At 46.1% G+C, this 18623-nt stretch overlaps 1 protein-coding gene across 3 annotated transcripts in view; it reads left to right on the top strand.

Moving 5' to 3' along the window:
- Positions 1-472: 472 nt before the first annotated feature.
- MARCHF6 (membrane associated ring-CH-type finger 6) overlaps positions 473-18623 on the top strand; it is a 1229180-nt gene continuing 1211029 nt past the window's right edge. For 2 of the 3 annotated variants that reach the window (XM_082259540.1, XM_082259539.1), the window contains exon 1: positions 474-705. In XM_082259540.1, the coding sequence (XP_082115666.1) occupies positions 486-705 (220 nt within the window). In that variant the 5' untranslated portion in view covers positions 474-485. Of the gene's footprint in view, positions 706-18623 lie in introns of all 3 variants that reach the window. The other variant, XM_082259541.1, reaches the window with a different exon arrangement.

The following is an 18623-nucleotide window of genomic DNA, read 5'->3' as shown; positions in this document are numbered from 1 at the left end:
ATATTTAGTTGCCGAGATCAGGGAAGTGACAGGCACACGAGCGGAGATGATTCGTATTGCAGCCCCGCTGTTTTAATGTAAGCGCTGCATTACATACAGTGCCGTGAACCGGAAGTGACAAGGGGTAGGTTTTTCTCACGGGTAGGTAATTCTCACGGAACAACGGCTCTCAATATTTATGTTGTACGGCCCTGAACACACGTGTGCAGCTGCTACGTCCCAAACGATATCAATAGGACTAATACTTACAATTAACATCCTAAAAAGACTTTAACATAATCAGGAGTAAAACACATAAATACAAGTATCATACCATCAAAGTGAGAGAATCTACAAAAATATAGTCAATAACTTTCTGAAGAACAAGCCCACAGGAATCATCAAAATTTGCTGCTGTAGAGTAGGCATGCGCACTAAGCACGGCTATGACCACGTGACCATTATGGAGCCTTTTTCTCCATTGTTGCTATCAAAATAGGGAACCTATGACATCCAATGTTGCTTCACAAATTGCAACTTGGTTTACCGTCCACGAGCCAATTAGTGCGTCTGTTTCAGTTTGTAAGAACCGCAGCTTGTGGGGTCAATGTTCACTGGGAGGAGCGAGTGTGACATCTCGCCCTGTAAGACACGCTGAACGAAAGACAAGAAGGCGTGAGCTTGAGTTACGTCACAAGCTCGACAAGATGGAGGCGGCAGAGGAAGGTAACGTTAGTACGCGCAGGTTTTACAGTTCGGTCATAGCAGTTTATTTGCTTGTGCTACGTGCTTAGGCTGTTTTATGTGCATATTTACTTTTAAACAATATCTTGTAACTCATGCTTCTGACGGGACGATTTGTGAAGTTGCATGTATCTAACTTAAAGGCGGTACGTTGTAGTTGTGTTGGTTTGCTAAAAGGAAGTTGACGCAAAATGAGAATATGAATGTATGGGCGATGTGGATTTCAAATGGTGTACAGCACTAAGTATAAAGAAAAGGTGTGTATGCCTTAGTTGTGAATCACTGAAAATTTAAATTCAGGTCGCATGTTTGCTATGTCCAAAAAATGCAAAGCATTCAACAACAAAAAAAAACAAAACCTTAGGGCTGGGAAGAAATAGTCCATCATCATAATAATAATAAAATGTAAGTACAGTATAACATTCTCTTGCCATGATGCACAATTGAAAATTTGTTGGAGGCACAGAAATGGTGAGGAAAGCCCTGTATGATACCAACTTAACCCAATATTTCACCTATCAAAATGCACTTTCCTGCACTGTCATCTGTGTGTTCCCATTAAACTCCAATAAAATGCGTTTTGATGAAAGTTTATCAAAGATGCAGCAAATGGGATACTTTTTTTTTTTTTTTTTTTTTTTTTCCCTTCTCACACCTTCCTTAAAATGCACAGGTGGAATTGGGAATGTACTTGTGGGGTTCTATATTTTGTTGTTTTGATTGACTTCTTAGTCTGTAGGAGAATTGATCAAACAATCAGTTAAAGCGGAGTTCCACCCAAAAGTGGAACTTGCGCTCATTTGTTTCCTCCCCCCCCCCCCCCCCCCCCGGTGCCACATTTGGCACCTTTCAGGGACGAGGGGGGAACAGGTACCCTTCCCCACTTCCGGGATGCGGCGCCATCCCTCCGATGTTTGGTCCTCTCCGCCGCAAGGCTTCACAGCCGGTGTTCCGTGAAAAAAACCATACCCTCGTCACTTCCGGTGCACCTACGGAGGGTATAGATTTCTCACGGTAGTGTGTGTAACGTTACACTTGCGGCGGTTACATTAAAACAGCTGTGCTGCAATATCAGTCATCTCCGCTCCTATCCCTGACATTTCCCTGATCTTGGCTATTAAATATAAAAACGGATCACGGAGCCGACATCTCCGTCATTTAGATTTCATACACCCGCCGCCGCTTTTATATTTATTAGCCAAGATCAGGGAAGTGTCAGGGATAGGAGCGGAGATGACTCATATTGCAGCACAGCTGTTTTAATTTAACCGCCGCAAATGTAACGTTACACACTCTACCATGAGAAAACCATACCCTCGGAGCATGCGCACTTGTCAGGCCCTCGGCTGTTCAGTGACGTATCCGGGGCTGTAAACATGCGCACTGCTACGCTGCTCAGCTGTTCCTGACAGGAAGTGACAAGGGTATGGTTTTCTAACGTTACACCGGTGTTCCGTGAAAAAACCATACCCGTAAAAAATCCATACCCTCGTCCCTTCCGGTGCACCTACGTCAGCACCTAACTCATTGAACAGCTGAGGGCCTGACAAGTGTGCATGCTCGGAGGGTATGGATTTATCACGGTAGTGTCTGTAACTATACACTTGCGGCGGTTACATTAAAACAGCTGGGCTGCAACATGAGTCATCTCCGCTCCTATCCCTGTCCCTTCCCTGATCTCGGCTAATAAATATAAAAGCGGATCACGGAGCCGAGATCTCTGTCATTTAGGTTTAATACACCCGCCACCGCTTTTACATTTTCTAGCTGAGATCAGGGAAGTACAGGGATAGGAGCGGAGATGACTCATGTTGCAGCCCAGCTGTTTTAATGTAACCGCCACAAGTGTAAAGTTACACACACTACCGTGATAAAACCATACCCTCCGAGCATGCGCACTTGTTAGGCCCTCATCTGTTCAATGACGTATCCGGGGCTGTGAGCATGCGCACTGCTACGCTGCTCAGCGTTTTCCTGACAGGAAGTGACGTGGGTATGGATTTCTAACGTTACAACGGGTTTCCCTACCGGCAATGGCAGCGGCAGCACCCGACAGCGGTGCCAACATTGCTGGACTCCAGGACCGGCAAGTGTCTTAATATTAAAAGTCAGCAGCTACACATGTAGCTGCTGACTTTTAATTTTTGGAGCGGGGGGGGGGGGGGGTGGAACTCTGCTTTAAAGAGCTCTTTCCTTTTAGGTCTCATGCACACTGGACGTTATATAAATGCCAGAGTTGGCTGCAGAATCAGTTTTGCAGTTTTGAGGTTTTTTATTTTTTTTTTTTGCTTTTAACAAAATTATACTCCTACAAAAGCATTATGGCTCAAAAATGCTGATAAACGCCAAATAGCCCAATTTTTCAGGGTTTTTAAGCTTTTATCAGAGTTGGAGCGTTTCTGCTGCTGAAAAACTCTTTGAAACTCACTAGTTCTGTGTTGGGTATTTTTTTTTTTTCCCCCACAGCTAGAAAACACTCCTGCCCAAAAAACGCTAATGGCCTTTGTGTACATGGACTCCTAGAGTAAAATGCTGGGGAGTTTAATGTAGGGATTGACCGATTATCGGCAACACTGATATATCGGGGGCGAAATGCACTCTCCCTGATGTATCGGAATCGGCTCCTGAAGTTACCGATATTGCCGATTTATTTATGGAAAGTGCATGTACCGGGCTGATGCCTGCAGCTAGAGGCACCACCCCAGTACCGGTGTCCATAGCTGACGGTCGGCTGACTTGTAATGACAACCGATGCGGCTGAGAAGTCGCTCGGCTGTCATTACAAGGAGCAGGAGGGGAGGTTCCCCTCCCCCCTTTGCCTCCTTCTGCGGCTCGCCTGGGTCTCCCATCCCACCGCCGCCGCCGAAGAGAAGACCCGCGTCTCCATGTAAAAAACCCCTGAAGTGATATCATGACATCACTTCTGGGTACTCTGCGCTGAATTAAAAAAACTGACAGCATTCAAAACGGCCAAACTTGGCGTTTTGAATGCTTTTCAGTGCCGAGGAGGGGTTTGGGGGTCTTTTAGACCCCCAGATCCCTCCACAAGGAGTTCCTGTAGAAAGCAAAAAAAAAACATTTTTTACATGTCCAAAAATATCGGCCGATATTGATGTCCGATGACCAAAATATTGGCATATCGGTTGATCACTAGTTTACTTGCTGCAGAAAAAAACGCCTGAAGTCAAAAACCGAATCTGTAAAAAAAAAACATCCAGTGTGCATGAAGCCTTACTGACCAGTAAAGAGTGACAAAGCGATAGCAAAGTCTTGTTTTTTTTTTTTTTCCTAAAATAACAAACATGTCATACCTGCTCTGTTGCAGTGGTTTTGCAGAGTGACCCTGATCCTCCTCTTCTCGTGTTCCTGTTTTGTGCTCCTGGCCCCTCCCTCCTGCTGAGTGCCCCACAGCAAACTGCTTACTATGGGGGCACTTGAGCCGAGTCACCACTCCCTATGTCCATTTAGACACAGAGCTTGGCCTTTCTCCTGATTGTCTAGCTGACTTTGACAGCAGCGGCAGTCAGTGGCGCCTCTGCTGTGTGTCAGCCAATCAAGAGGGAGAATCTCTGATGGGTGAGATGCTTGTAGGCATCGCTGGACAGAGAGGGGCCTCAGATAAGTATTAGGGGGCTGAGGGCAGCTGCTGCATACAGGTTTGTTATCTTATTGCAAAGACTGCAATAGGATTAAAAAAAAACCTTCTGACTTTACAACTCCTTTTTTTTTTTTTTTTTAAAGGTATTTTATTGGTATTTGCATAAAAAAAAAAAAAAAACACAAACAGTAATTCCAAACCAATGACAACGAATGACAGGTACATCAAATAATAAACGATAGCAGATACAAACCAGGAGTACATACCATCCAAACAGCCATCACAATAAAACAGCAAGGAATGGAATCAACAGAAAAATAACCAACCCAAACCCGCCCCCCCCCCCCCCCCCCCTACCCAACCATCCGACCATATAGAACCAGAATCTAACAGTAGTACCAGCATAATAGCACATCGCACAGGACTAGGCCAGTGTCTGGCCAACCCCCGTAACACAGGCTCTCCATGGCGGACCGCCCAACTACACCTCCAAGGAGCCTGAGACCGAGTTCACCCATACTGACCAAAGCTTGTTAAATTTTTTGGGGCAACCCCTAGCTAGATAGGTAAGTTTATAAAGAGGTAGAGCGCCATTGACAATAGAGACCCAATCCTCCACAGAGGGAGGGTCAGGACTCCTCCACCGTAGCACAATCAATTTTTTGGCATAAAAGAACAAAATTCTAGTCAGTACCCTCTGAGACTGGCCAAGGCTCTCCTCTGACAAGTTGCCCAGGAGGCACCTATCCGGAGAACAAATATTCGGTAGAGCCAATTTCTCCTCCATTAGACGACAGATCCCTTTCCAAAAGACCTGAATCATAGGGCAGGTCCACACCATATGAAAAAAGTCCCCCTTAGGGGCCTGACATCTGGAACATGCAGCAGAAGGGAGCCTACCCATACAGTGTAGTCTATGCGGAGTGTAATAAATCCTGTGCAAATAATTAAGCTGAATCACCCTATCACCTGCCGCAATAATCCCTTCAAACTGGGATTCCAGTAGTTCATCCCACGCCTCCACCTCCAACTGTGGCAGGTCCCTGCCCCACCTTTCCCTAATTTTGGCTATCCTACCGTCTCTATCCAGACTGATCAGAGCATAATATCTGGAAATAAGCTTACAGTGATCGTCAGCCAAGAGCTCCTTCTCCAGGCGGGCCACGGCCAGGTGCACCCCTCTAAGACCAAATTGTGCCGCCACTGCATGCCTAAGTTGCTGGTACAGGAACCAGCAAGAAGAGGGAACCCCCAGCTCCAGCCTCAGGATTGGGAACGACTTGAACTCATGGCCTTCGAACAGTTGATGAGCATACTTCAGATCAAAGGACGCCCACCTTTGGGGATCAGATAGCTTGTACAATTCAGGGAGACCAGGGTTATACCACAGCGGAGCATTAGGCGAATTATTAAAGGAGGAACCCCCAATACGTTTGTTGCAGATCATTGTAATTTTATATGAAAGCTTCAGAATCTCCGCACCCCCCGAAGGATAGGGACCCCTCCGGTATAAGGAGTTGAGAAGGGCCTCATAGGAACCCATCACCGCTGCTGCGGTCGTAACAGCAGCATTGGGGAGGTCCGGGAAGAACCAGGCATGTACATGGGTCAATTGGGCCGCCAGATAGTACGCCTGAAGGTCAGGGACCGCCAGCCCACCAGCAGTAGCAGGGAGCTGCAGAGTCCGGAGTGATATCCTCGCCGGCTTCCCCCCCCCCCAAATAAACGTTAGTAATAGAGACTCTATAACCCTAAAAAGAGACTTGGGTAGGTACACCGGAGCCTGCCAAAATAGATACAGAAAGCGGGGTAAGTATACCATTTTAAAAATATTGACCCTCCCCATCAAATTCAGGGGTAACTTGGTCCAGGTGGACAGCGTCAACTTAAGTCTTTGAATCAGCGGAGTAATATTATGGTCCACGTAGGAGCTGACCGGCTGTTGAACCGTCACCCCCAGATATTTAAATGAGGAGACTACCGTAAGCGGATGCGGAGTGTGGATCGTAGGGACAATGGTAGGATCAAATGGAAAAATCACCGATTTGGTCCAGTTGACCCTGAACCCGGAGTATCGGCCAAAATCGTTTATCACCTGTAACGCAGCTGTCAGTGAATCATTACAATCTGCCAGATAGAGCAGCATATCATCAGCATAAAGGGAAGTTTTTTCAACCAGATCCCCTATCCTACAACCCTTAATCCTCCCATCCCCCCTCAGTAGGGCCGCCAAAGGTTCAATGGCCATGGCAAACAGCAGGGGAGACAAAGGGCACCCCTGCCTAGTGCCACGGCTCACGGAAAACGAGTCAGAAACAACATTATTAACCCGAATCCGCGCCACTGGTGAGTTATATAATATCTTAACCCATCCTATAAATGTAGGGCCAAAGCCCATCCGAGCAAGGACCGCAAACAGGTAAGGCCATTCCACTGAATCAAACGCCTTATGAGTATCCAAGGACACCACCACCCTAGTGTCCACGGCCTCCGAAACAACTCCTTTTTTAAAGCGGTTGTATCCTCCAAAAAAAGAAAAAAAAACCTGCAAGACAAAGGCATAATGAGCTAGTATGCATCGCATACTTGCTCATGATAAAATGCTTACTTTAGAGCGAAGCCCGGACACCGCTGAGGCAGCTGACATCTTCCCTCTGCCTCTCTTCTGGGTTCGGTGGCTCCGGCGCTGTGAGGGGCTGGAGCCGCAATGACGTTACTCCCGTGCATGCACACGGGAGTTCAGTTTCCGGCAAGGAGCTTTGAAGGTCCGCCGGACCTTCAGAGCAAATGCGCCGCTGGTGTCAGCGGCTGCATGCAGGGCGAATATCTCCTAAACCGTGCAGGTTTAGGAGATATTAATTTTACCTACTGGTAAGCCTTTATTATAGGTTTACCTGTAGGTAAAAGTTAAAAAGCGGAGTATACTACCGCTTTTAATATTACGTCACAGAACACGGATGAGTTCAAATTTTCTGATTACTTGACCTTCAGGTGAAAGGACACTGGCAAAAAAAGGCAGGATTCCTGGCAGGCCATAACCCCTCCCAGATCAGCTAAGGCTTTGGCTATACATAAAATAAACATAAAAGTGAAGTCAGCGCCTTAAAATAACTCAATTAGCAGCTTGCAAACAATGTGAATATACAAACATATGAAAAATATAGGTTGCAGCGCTTAAAAATAAAAATGGTCAACATATATGTGCATATATGATGAACTCAGTCCATAAAAACTAACAAAATAAGTCCATAAAAGATAATCAGTGCCAGTGTAAAAATGATCAATCCTCCACCAGTGGTTCTTCACCCAAAAACAGAAATGCGCACTCACCAGACCGTATTGCTGTCTTATTAGGACAGCTAATGCGTTTTTATAGTGTAACGTCAGGTCTTGAGCCAAAAGCAAATCAGAAGAGAGGATATACACCGGAGTAGGGCTGAACGATAGTCGATGTGATATCGACTATCGTGCTGTGGGCGTGTGCGATAGTCACATCGCCGAAGATACGATGTAAGGCATAGGCATTAGGCAGGGAGAAGTCGGGATGACTCGGTGTTTGTAGCAGAACAGAGCCCGACATCTGAAGCTTGGACCATTGTATGTTTTTTTTCTTTGATTTTAAGTTGCTTGCTAATACTACACTATGGAAATATTTTTCTCTCCTTTATGCCTACTTATCTAATTTCCTGCTGGTTTGGAGCATTTGAAAGAATTGCCTCCGGTGTATATCCTCTCTTCTGATTTGCTTTTGGCTCAAGACCTGACGTTACACTATAAAAACGCATTAGCTGTCCTAATAAGACAGCAATATGGTCTGGTGAGTGCGCATTTCTGTTTTTGGGTGAAGAACCACTGGTGCAGGATTGATCATTTTTACACTGGCACTGATTATCTTTTATGGACTTATTTTGTTAGTTTTTATGGACTGAGTTCATCATATATATTTTTCATTATATATGCACATATATGTTCACCATTTTTATGTTTAAGCGCTGCAACCTATCTTTGGCTATACATGTACATTTTTTTTTTTTTTTTTTTTTTTTTTTTTTTTTACATTTACTTAAACCACATTTGGACTGGAAGGATTTGCCTTCTTGGGCCTCATGCACACAGGGCGTCTGAAAAAACGAGCTGCAAAGCTATTTCTGATGCCAGGAAAAATCGGCCTCAAAAACGCACCTTTAGCAGAGTTTTACATTGACGTCAATGCGCGTTGGTGCTTAGCATCGTTTTTTAAACAAACACAACCCTCTTCTATTTTACACTCCCAAATTTCCCACAGTGCCAACTAAAATATGTTAAATAGCACGTGTCTGTGCCATTTTGGTTGGAGAGAAAGAGAAGAGAGTAGTTGTGAGTTTTTTGAGTTTTTGAATATGGATCCTGTGGTGCAAAAATCGATGGGGCAGTCCTGACTGTCTTGCAGAGGAGGCGGAGAAGGAAACAATTGGAGTAGAGAAGAAGCAGTCGGCATCGGTTCTGGGTGCATTCGATTTATATCCCAGCTTTCGTTGGGGTACTTTAACAACATGTATGCCCAACTTCGCATGCATCCGGACAAATTCAAGAACTTTACTCGCATGTTTGTGCCTGTCTTTGATGACCTGCTGAAGAGGCTCAGGCCAAGGCTGGCAAGGATGGACACCTTGATGAGAAGCAGTGCGTCACCGGAGGAACGGCTGCTTGTTGCACTCCGGTAAGTGAAATTTTTTTTGAAGGATTAGGACTTAGTATTAGGGGTTAGTGCCGGTATGCACATATGCAGTGTCAGACAGACATCGCATGCAATTTGGACTGCACTGCTATGCAACTCTCATGCAATGTCTGTGCCTTGCGATTTCAGCCAAACAGATTGTATGGCTGAATTTGCATTGCATTTGGACCAAAGTCGCACAGGACCCTTTTTTTGGTCTGCAACAGAATCGGATCGCATGGGTGTTTACACCTATGCGATTTACTGTCTGAATAGACGGTTCGCACTGCGGTATGCAAACTAATCTGGTGGTGTCGTTAAGTTTGTATTGACACTCCCGGCAGTTTGCATCTGGCAGTGTGAACTGCCTGCGAGTCGGGTGCGATGCGGGAACCCGCAGTGGATTTGCAGGGTTCCTGCATCGCACCAATGTGAAGCGACACTTAGGGTTAAAGGGTGTGGTTGGCTTTTAGTTAGGGGTTTTGGAGGTCAAAAGGTTATAAGATGTGGCTTGAAAGGTCAAAGGTTAGGAAGCTTGTTACATGTATGATGATTTATTTCTAAAATGTTTAAAGGTATTGTGTTTTTTTTTTTTTTTAGGTTCTTTGCTACATGACAAAGTTTTGTGTCCTTGCATCACTACTTCCTCCTTGGCATCTCCACGGTGGGTAAGATAGCAAAAGAAACCTGTGTGGCAATATGGGAGGAGTTGAAGCAGGTGGTAATGCTGGAGCCTACAGAAGACCTCTGGGAAGCACTGGTGGATGAGTTTTTGAGAAAACCGTTTCCCAATTGTATTGGTGCCCTTGATGGCAAACCTATCAGGGTGAAGAAGCCTCTACAATCTAGATCGGCATATTTTAATTATTAGAAATGCTTCTTCGTGGTCCTCCTGGCATTGGCTAATGCATCTTCGATTCGTTGCTCTGAATGTTGGAGCGTACAGCAGCCAGGGTGATGTCTGCATATTTCTGGAGTCTTCGGACGTTGGCTACCCTAAGGAAGCTCAATATTCCACAAAGCAGACCTCTACCCTGTAACGAGGAACCCATCTTGCCATTGGTCATGGTAGCAGAGTAGGCCTTTGGACTGGCCGAGAATCTCGTGAGGCCATACAGTGATTATGGTCTCAGCGATAAGAAAAAAAAATGTTAATTATCGCCTCAGCCGCGCAGGCCGCGTTGTGGGGGTGCACAGCGAAATGAAGACTTTTACTCACCTGTATGCAGCTTGATATGGAGAATGCCATCACTGTGGTCCTGGCATGCTGCGTTCTCCACAACTTCCTGTGGGAGAAGGAGAGAAGCACCGTTGAACCTGAAACCCAAGTCAGCGAGTGCAATTTATGGACTTGCGGTCAATGACAATTCATAATCAGTTTGCTGATTTCTTTGTATCGCCTGATGGACAAGTGTCAGGGCAAAATGAATGTGTGTTTAAAAAGGAAAAAAAAGTGGATCTTTCCAGCTCTGCCTTTTTGAATTTTTTTTTTTCTTGGAATAAAGCATTTTAAAATTTGTCAGTTATTTTCATGTCTCTTGTTCCTCTATTGTTCAAGTGTACTTTTCCTTCTGCATGAGGCAAGCGTATGCTACCCCTTGTTGGGCTATGCATACGTTTGCCCCAGGCAGAGGAAAAAGGGTCCTTTTCTTCTGTATGGGCAAGCATATGCTACCCATATGCTGGGCAAGCGTATGCTAACACACCTAGAATATTTTATTATTGCTGACGTGCCCCATACCCCCCAAAAAAAGAACTGCAAAATATAATTTTAATACTTTTATTTAGTAATTAAAAATAAAAATGGAAAGTATCACAACTGCTGATAGGTGATTTGTCACCATGGATTGCACGTGGGGATTGGGGACAGGGGAAAGTTGATTCAGGGTGTGAATGGGTAGCCTGTGTGCAGGCGTTCATTCTCAAAATTATGGTGGTAGGGGGGGTCCTTGAAATAAGGGAGGTGTGGGATCTGGGTAGAAATGGTGAATGAGCAAGATGTTGAGAAGGAGGATGAAATTCAATGGAGTAGTGGGGGGAGTAAAAGGAGGTCAGATACTGGATAGGTGGTGGCTGGCGTCTAGGAGACTGATATTAAGAGGGAGGTTGCTAGCGCTGCTGAGGTCCCGGCGGCCATTGGGAGATCCTGAAAAGCATTGTATGGATCGCTTGGTGGGGGCCCACCACTTAATTTAGCATTTCGGTATTACATTGCAATACCATACATGGTATTCATACAATGCTTCTCCTGGTCTCTCCCAATGTCCTCCCAGGATATGATATAAAGTGCGCAAAGAAGCAGGCGCGTGGGTTCCCAGGATCCAAGGAGGCGTCCACACTGCACCTCTCCTGCCGCACTTCCTGCAGCAATGCTGTGTATATAGGAAGAGACAGCAGCGCTATCCGACGGTACATAGTCTACAATATAACTCAAGTCAGACTTCATAAAATGCCTTGGAAAGTTTATTTAAAAGTATAGTGATGAATAAAACATATAAAGAATGTATTCCAAACCAGATCTGCTGGTGTTGCTGAGAGGTCACAGGATGACAGAGCTGCTGGGTAAGCCAAAACTGTGTAGATGTTCACATCAGGGCACCAGGCAGGAGGGGAAGGGATCTGATGTGCCAAAGACAGACCGGACCAGCCGGTAAGAATAGCGTGGCTTCCTCATACAGTAAATTTATTTATTTTTGGGAATGAGAGACATCACAGATAGCGCTGGAAGTCCCTTTGTTGTTTGATTTACATATCTTCTAGAAGAACCTCTTTCTCTCCTTGAGCGGCTTCTGTGGTTCTCATCAGTTTTACTCTACAAGAACTTCAGTTCAATAATATTCATATATCAATTCCACTTTTTTTGATGGTAGATTGTTGGGATTTTTAAACTCGAAATTGGATGTACATATGCACTGCATAACTGGAGCTGGTTACATTTTTATAATGGTTTATTTCTGTTTCTACTCTGACACTGTTTTCTAATCATTTTTAATATATAATTTTTTTTTTTTTTTTTGTGTGATTGTTTTGTTGATTGCTATGGACCGCACGAATAGACTGCAACACATCTTTGATCGCATAGTGTCGCATGAGAGACACTCAGATGATCATCTTGTTAATACCAAGACCTCGGGAGGTAGGCCTAATCTCCCCCTCACTGAGGCCTTTGAGATAGAAATGAGGAAGGCTTTTTTCTAACTCCAAAATGCCAAACAGTATGAAGCCACGCAATGGTGGGATATATCGTTTCTGCAGAAATATATTCAGCTTGGCATCACTCCGAGGGGTCTCCGTATCAAGAAGCAATGTAGCTTCTTGGACGAAGACCTAAAGGAGTGGAAATTCCTGGCTAAATTTTGTACTATGAAGTGGATTAAGGTGATTATAAAGCAGAGGGAAAAAAAGCTGGTGCTTGCACAACAAAGGGTGCAAGAAAAAGAGGAGGAGTTAAGTAAATTTAGTACATCTTGTCTTTATGATCAATGGAGAAAGGTACTTGGATGTAAATGTCAAAAAGAATGAGGACTCAATGGTTGTCAAAAAGGTTGGGAAATTGGAGTGGGATATTTCTGACTACCAGGAAGGCCGAGTGAATGGAAGCGACCAATACAACAGACAACTGGGAGGCCTAAAAAATCCAAAGATGTCCTTTCAATAAAGCCATCTAAAATTAATACCAATAACAAGAGAAAGGTGAACCACAAATCCACCAAGGTCCCATATAGTCAACAGGCCAGTAGGGCTCCAGTAGACAAGGTAGTAGACCAACAGTCAGTTCCAGTTTCCGACAAATTACGAACCAAGCCCTCCCCCCCCCCCCCCCCCCCACAACACAAATTCTCGATCCTGTCATCATTGTGGAAGATGAGGTCATACCCACAGTCAGTCTACCAGGTTCACCCAACATGGGACAGGTCAATACTCCCTCAGAGGCAAGCCTTCCAAAGGAAAGGGGTGACCTTTAATATTAATTTTTTCCCTACCCTTATCTAATCAATATAGCCCACTAACACGTGATCTTGATAACTTCATGCTGGAAGGGACTAATATTTGGGATTTGTCCAATTCAATAACAGTTGAAGGTAATTTTTTAGTCCAACCTCCAAGGGGATTTGCAAAAGAAAAAAGAAAGTTGGACGAGGTAGACGGGGAGGCAAACGAGAAGAGGAAGCAAGAAATAAAGAAAAAATAGAGGTGAAGGGACAGAAAATATCTTTCATCGTACTCTTACAGGTGCTGAACTGGCCTTGCTGAATGAAAAATTGAGTTTTTTTTTTTTCCCCCTTCAGCAGTACCGAACAAGTTTGGTCTGTTCAAGGATTTGAATAAATTCATCCGCACTTTAACATTAAAGAGACATTACTCTGAATATGGGAAAAGCAAGGATATATCATCAGAAATTCCGGAAATCATAGATTCTAGTAGTGAGCGTGATAAAGAAATCTTGTCCGTTCTACAGGAATTATGGGTAGAAGGTAATGTAGATGTTTCTTCCCAGTTTAGTTTGGATCCAGAGGTTGTACACCCCAATCTCAAGCCTGCATCAACGTTTTTTTCCCGTACGCTCTAAGGGTCCCTATATAGAGACTTTTTACCAGGCTGTGTATAGAGACCTAGTTCAGCTGTGTGATCCGCACGAGAATAAAAATTCTCAAAACTTAACCAACTTAGAAAAACAAGCATTCCAAAACCTTACAGTTAATAAAAACCTCATTATTAAGCAGGCAGATAAGGGAGGCAACCTGGTGGTCATGAACAAACTCTATTACATACAGGAGAGTCATCGTTTGCTTATCAGACCCAGATACATATATGTTGCTTAAGTCTGATCCCCCTCCCTGTCTTTCAGCTTGAACTTCAGACCTTGGTCAACAGAGCATGGAGAGAGGGTCTATTGGACAAAAAAGAGAGAGCGTTCTTTCTTCCTCCTGTTGTCAGCACTCTGTATTTCTCTATCGCTCATTGACAGACGTAGTCTTCTTGATTCTCAAGAGCTGGGTTATGTTGTCTCCGCAGGAGTAGGACTAGGCAGAAAGACAAAACGTTCTGGCTCCACCTTAGGGGCAGTCCCTGAGGGTATATCCTCCCTCTCTCTGCTACAGGGAATCAGTTTTTTTCTGTCTAGTCAGGAGTAAGGACCTAAGTTCCTTGCTGGGATCTTTTGGTCCTGGCAAGACTTTTTTTCTTTAAGAAAAAGACATTTTTTAGGTAGTTTTTCTCCAGTGTTTTTCCTGTGAGATCTTCAAGCAAAAATGCCGGACTGGGCGACACTTGTGGTCACCCCAGCCGGCCTACGAGCGCGCGCAGACCATGGCATTGCGCTTGGTCGGCCGCGACACATTCAAGTAAGTATGCGGGGCCGGGCGACGGGCTGGATGTTGAGATCCAGTGGTCACCCCGGTTTTCTGCCTACGAGCGCGTGCAGACCAGAGCTCCGCGCTGGGTCGGCCGCGACGGAGTCCCAGTGGAGGGACTGACCTTGCGAGTTAAAAGTCTCGCTTGGACGCCAGGAACCAGAGAGTCGAGGCGTCCGGAGTGGTCCACAAACCCCCACCCCGGTGGAGAGGGTATTGTGAAGAGAGGGTGCCTGTCGGTTCGGTATGGTGAGTAAACGTTCCCTTTTTTTCTTTCCTCGTTATGAGGCAGTATGAATTATGGGCCCCTCCATATATGGTCAGTATATATCTGATACTTACAAGTCCCCCTTGTAATACAGCATGTGTTTGTGGGAAGTGGACTTGGTTTGAGAGCTAACACTCTACCCAGCAGACTGTAACATTACAGCAGACATAGGAGGTATAATCCTACCTTATTTGTAGTGTATCTCCTGTAGATCCATATATCGCCTCTTAGCAGAGATGCAGGTGGATGTGCTGGGAAAACGATTTCGGCGGTCCGCCGCCATTTTGCCATAGACCAAGTGCATGTATGTCCTCAGGTCACGCCGGCCGCCATGTTTTTGGAGTCTTATGTCTCTTCTATGGGGGCGGCCATGTTTCGTGAGCCCAGCTACCTCGTGGAGCTGGGAACGCCGGAAGGCGTACACAGGGGGCGGAGCCACGTCCTTCTACCCGGGAAAAAGCAACAGCTCCTTCCAGTCTGTGTAAGACAGACGCTGACTGCAGTTGGTTGGAAACTTCACTGCATCGGTTGGTGAGCCTTGGGGGTCCCTCTCTCTCTCTGTGGGATCGAGAAGCAGGTACTCTGAGGGGCGCTATTGCGCTAGGGGGAGACACAAAAAAAAAAAAAAAAAAAAAAGAAAAAGTTTTTTTGTTTTTGCTGGCAAAGGTGTCCTGAATTAACATGGACCCTGCCACTCATGTATCTCCTCCGGATCCCCTCGAGGGGTCTGCGGGATCCTCCAGCACCCCACTGACAATTGAATCATTGTCAGCTATTATGGAAACTTTTGTGTCCCGGGTGGAAGTGGCTTGTCAGGGACAGGGCGCAAGAAAGCGACCCCCGCCTAACCCCTTATTATCTGAAACCTCGGATTCAGACTCTGAGCCTATTTCTGCAGTTGCAGGTACTTCATCTGGGATTGGTGTCTCGGGTCCTGTCTCTTCAGACAGCGAGGAGGATGTTTCGGCATCCGCCATAGCCCGAGAGGAAGCGTTGGTAAACGCACTCATTGTATCTGTTCAAGAAACCTTAAGGTTACAGGGTATTCCATCGGAAATAGCTGAAACTGAAATCCCTTTTGGGACTAAAAAACGCATCAAAGTGGCGAAGGTTTTTCCATTGCCCAAATGTTTTGGCAATCCAATCGAAGAAGAATGGCGTCTGCCAAAACGCACTTTTACTATTTCTAAACGCATTGACAGGCGTTATCCGTTTGAGGAAACCCTCATTAAGAAATGGACAGAACCACCTGTGGTGGATTCACCAATTGCTAGATTGAATAAAGCCACGGTTATTCCTCTAGAAGACGCTCCGTCTTTTAAAGATCCAGTGGATCGCAAGATAGAAGCTATGTCTCGCACCATGTTTTCCTTGATTGGATCAGCTTTCAGACCTATAATAGCTATTGGTCTGGTTTCGCAGGCTGTAACTGAATGGACCAAGTGGTTACACCGGGACTTAGAAGAGGTCCCTCAGGCGGTATCCGATTTGTTGGAACAAATGATACAGGGGTTACAGTTTGTGTGTGATGCGGCATTAGACGCCACTCCATTATTGGCGCGAGCATCAGTCTCAGCAGTGGTTCTCAGGCGTACACTGTGGCTAAAAGGTTGGTTAGCCGACCAAGGTTCCAAAAAAGCATTGGCTAATATCCCCTTTTCAGGAGAGCGTCTATTTGGAGCCAACTTAGATGAGATCATTAAGGATCTCACGGGTGGAAAGAGCACCTTTTTACCGCAAAATTTTAAAGGTAAAGGAACTCGTCAAAGACGAGGGCCTTCTTTTTCCGCTCACAAGAGGTTTTTTTCGTCCCGCGGGTGAAAAAATTAAGTCCTCCAAAGCTCCTGCAGGAGGCGTCGGGTCGTTGGTCGGGCAAGCAAAAGCCCGCCCCCTCCAGACCTGAAGATAAACCGTCCAAAGCCTGAAGGTGCGCCCCCACCCATAACTCGGGTGGGAGGACGTCTTCGCCGGTTCCCGGATCCATGGCTTTCCAGAATCCCGGACAAATGGGTTTGCGAAGTCATAAGGTCAGGGTACAAGATCGAGTTTCGATCTCTCCCACCGGCGCGATTCTTCCCTTCCAATATCCGACTATCCCCGGATCGTTTAGAAGATCTGCGGAGAGCAGTCACAGATTTACTACAACAAGGAGTGGTAGTCCACGTTCCTTGGACAGAACGGTTTCAAGGGTTTTATTCAAACCTATTTACAATACCCAGGAAAGAGGGCAAAGTGCGTCCAATTCTGGACTTAAGGGCACTCAATTCTTTTGTCAACATAAGAAGATTCAGAATGGAGTCCATTCGCACAGTAGCAGCCTTCCTGCATCCAGGGGATGTCCTAGCGTCCATAGACATCAAGGACGCATATCTTCACATTCCCATTTTCGCAGGACATCAGCGGTTTCTACGCTTTTCCGTAGAAGAGAACCACTATCAGTTTGTGGCGTTACCTTTTGGTCTCGCCACGGCTCCGCGGGTCTTCACAAAGGTGTTGGCCCCAATGTTGGCACTTCTGCGCCAAAGAGGCATATCGATCCTTGGTTACCTAGACGATCTTCTGCTTCATGCAGAGTCTCCTCAGACCTTGCTACAAAACATAGAAATTACTATGATTTCTTTACAGGAATTCGGGTGGCTGGTGAACCAGCAAAAGTCATTTCTGGTTCCCACCCAGAGGCTCGAATATCTGGGTCTAATTCTAGACACAGTCAGGACAAGAGTTTTTCTTCCGGTAGGGAAACTCCGAAAGATTCAAGCAGCAGTCCACCAACAGCTGGTCTTCCCTTCGGACTTGCATGAGGGTTCTGGGGTTGATGGTGGCTTCGTTCGAAGCAGTCCCATTTGCCCAGTCCCATACCCGAATTCTTCAGCAAGAGATTCTTCTCAGATGGAATCGGAATCCGGAATCCCTGGACAATCAGATCCGATTGAGCAAACAGACCAGAGAGTCTCTGGTCTGGTGGCTTCGGTCTCCGATGCTCAGCCAGGGAAAGTCATTTCTGCCAATATATTGGACGATAGTGACCACGGATGCCAGTCTATCCAGATGGGGAGGAATTCTCGGTCAGTTATCTGTCCAGGGACTTTGGTCCCCGGAAGAATCCAGGTTACCGATAAATGTATTGGAACTGAGAGCGATCAGACTTTGTCTGATTCACTGGACCGAGCAGCTCCAGGGCAGCCCGGTTCGGATCCAGTCGGACAATGCCACGGCCGTGGCTTATGTCAATCACCAGGGGGGCACCAAGAGTGTCCGAGCGGCCAAAGAAGTGGCTTGCATTCTTCGCTGGGCGGAACGATTTGTTCCAGCAATCTCTGCGGTGTTCATTCCGGGGGTGGAGAATTGGCAGGCAGATTATCTCAGCCGTCAGACTCTGGATCAGGGGGAATGGTCCCTCCATCCAGACGTTTTCCACCAGTTGTGCCTACGATGGGGCACCCCGGATATGGATCTGTTGGCATCACGATTCAACAGGAAAGTTCAGAGATTCGTGGCTCGCTCCCGCGATCCTCTAGCAGAAACCGCAGACGCACTGATCGCCCCGTGGGGGCAATACCAGCTAATGTATGCCTTCCCTCCTCTCGCGTTACTGCCAAGACTTCTTCGCAGGATAGAGGAGGAAGGAATTCCAGTAATTCTGGTAGCTCCGGACTGGCCTCGTCGAGCTTGGTACGCCGACGTGGTCAGACTGGTGGCGGACGTCCCGTGGAGACTTCCTCTCAGGGAGGACCTACTGTCTCAGGGACCGATCTTCCATCCTGCTTTACGATCGCTGGCTTTAACGGCCTGGCTATTGAGACCCAGGTGCTGAAGGACAAGGGATTGTCAGCTTCAGTTATTCCTACTCTAGTTGAAGCAAGGAAAGCGACTTCCAGAAAGATTTATCATCGCACATGGAAGTCCTACATTGCATGGTGTGAACTGTTGGGGTTCCGTCCTCGGTCTTATTCGATTAGTCGAATATTAGCTTTTCTGCAACAA

The sequence above is a fragment of the Pelophylax lessonae genome, assembly GCF_965119305.1.
Source record: "Pelophylax lessonae genome assembly, chromosome: 5".
NCBI classification, from domain to species: Eukaryota; Metazoa; Chordata; class Amphibia; order Anura; family Ranidae; genus Pelophylax; species Pelophylax lessonae.
The sequence above is the reverse complement of the archived record's forward strand: the minus strand, read 5'-3'. Positions and strand labels throughout refer to the sequence as shown.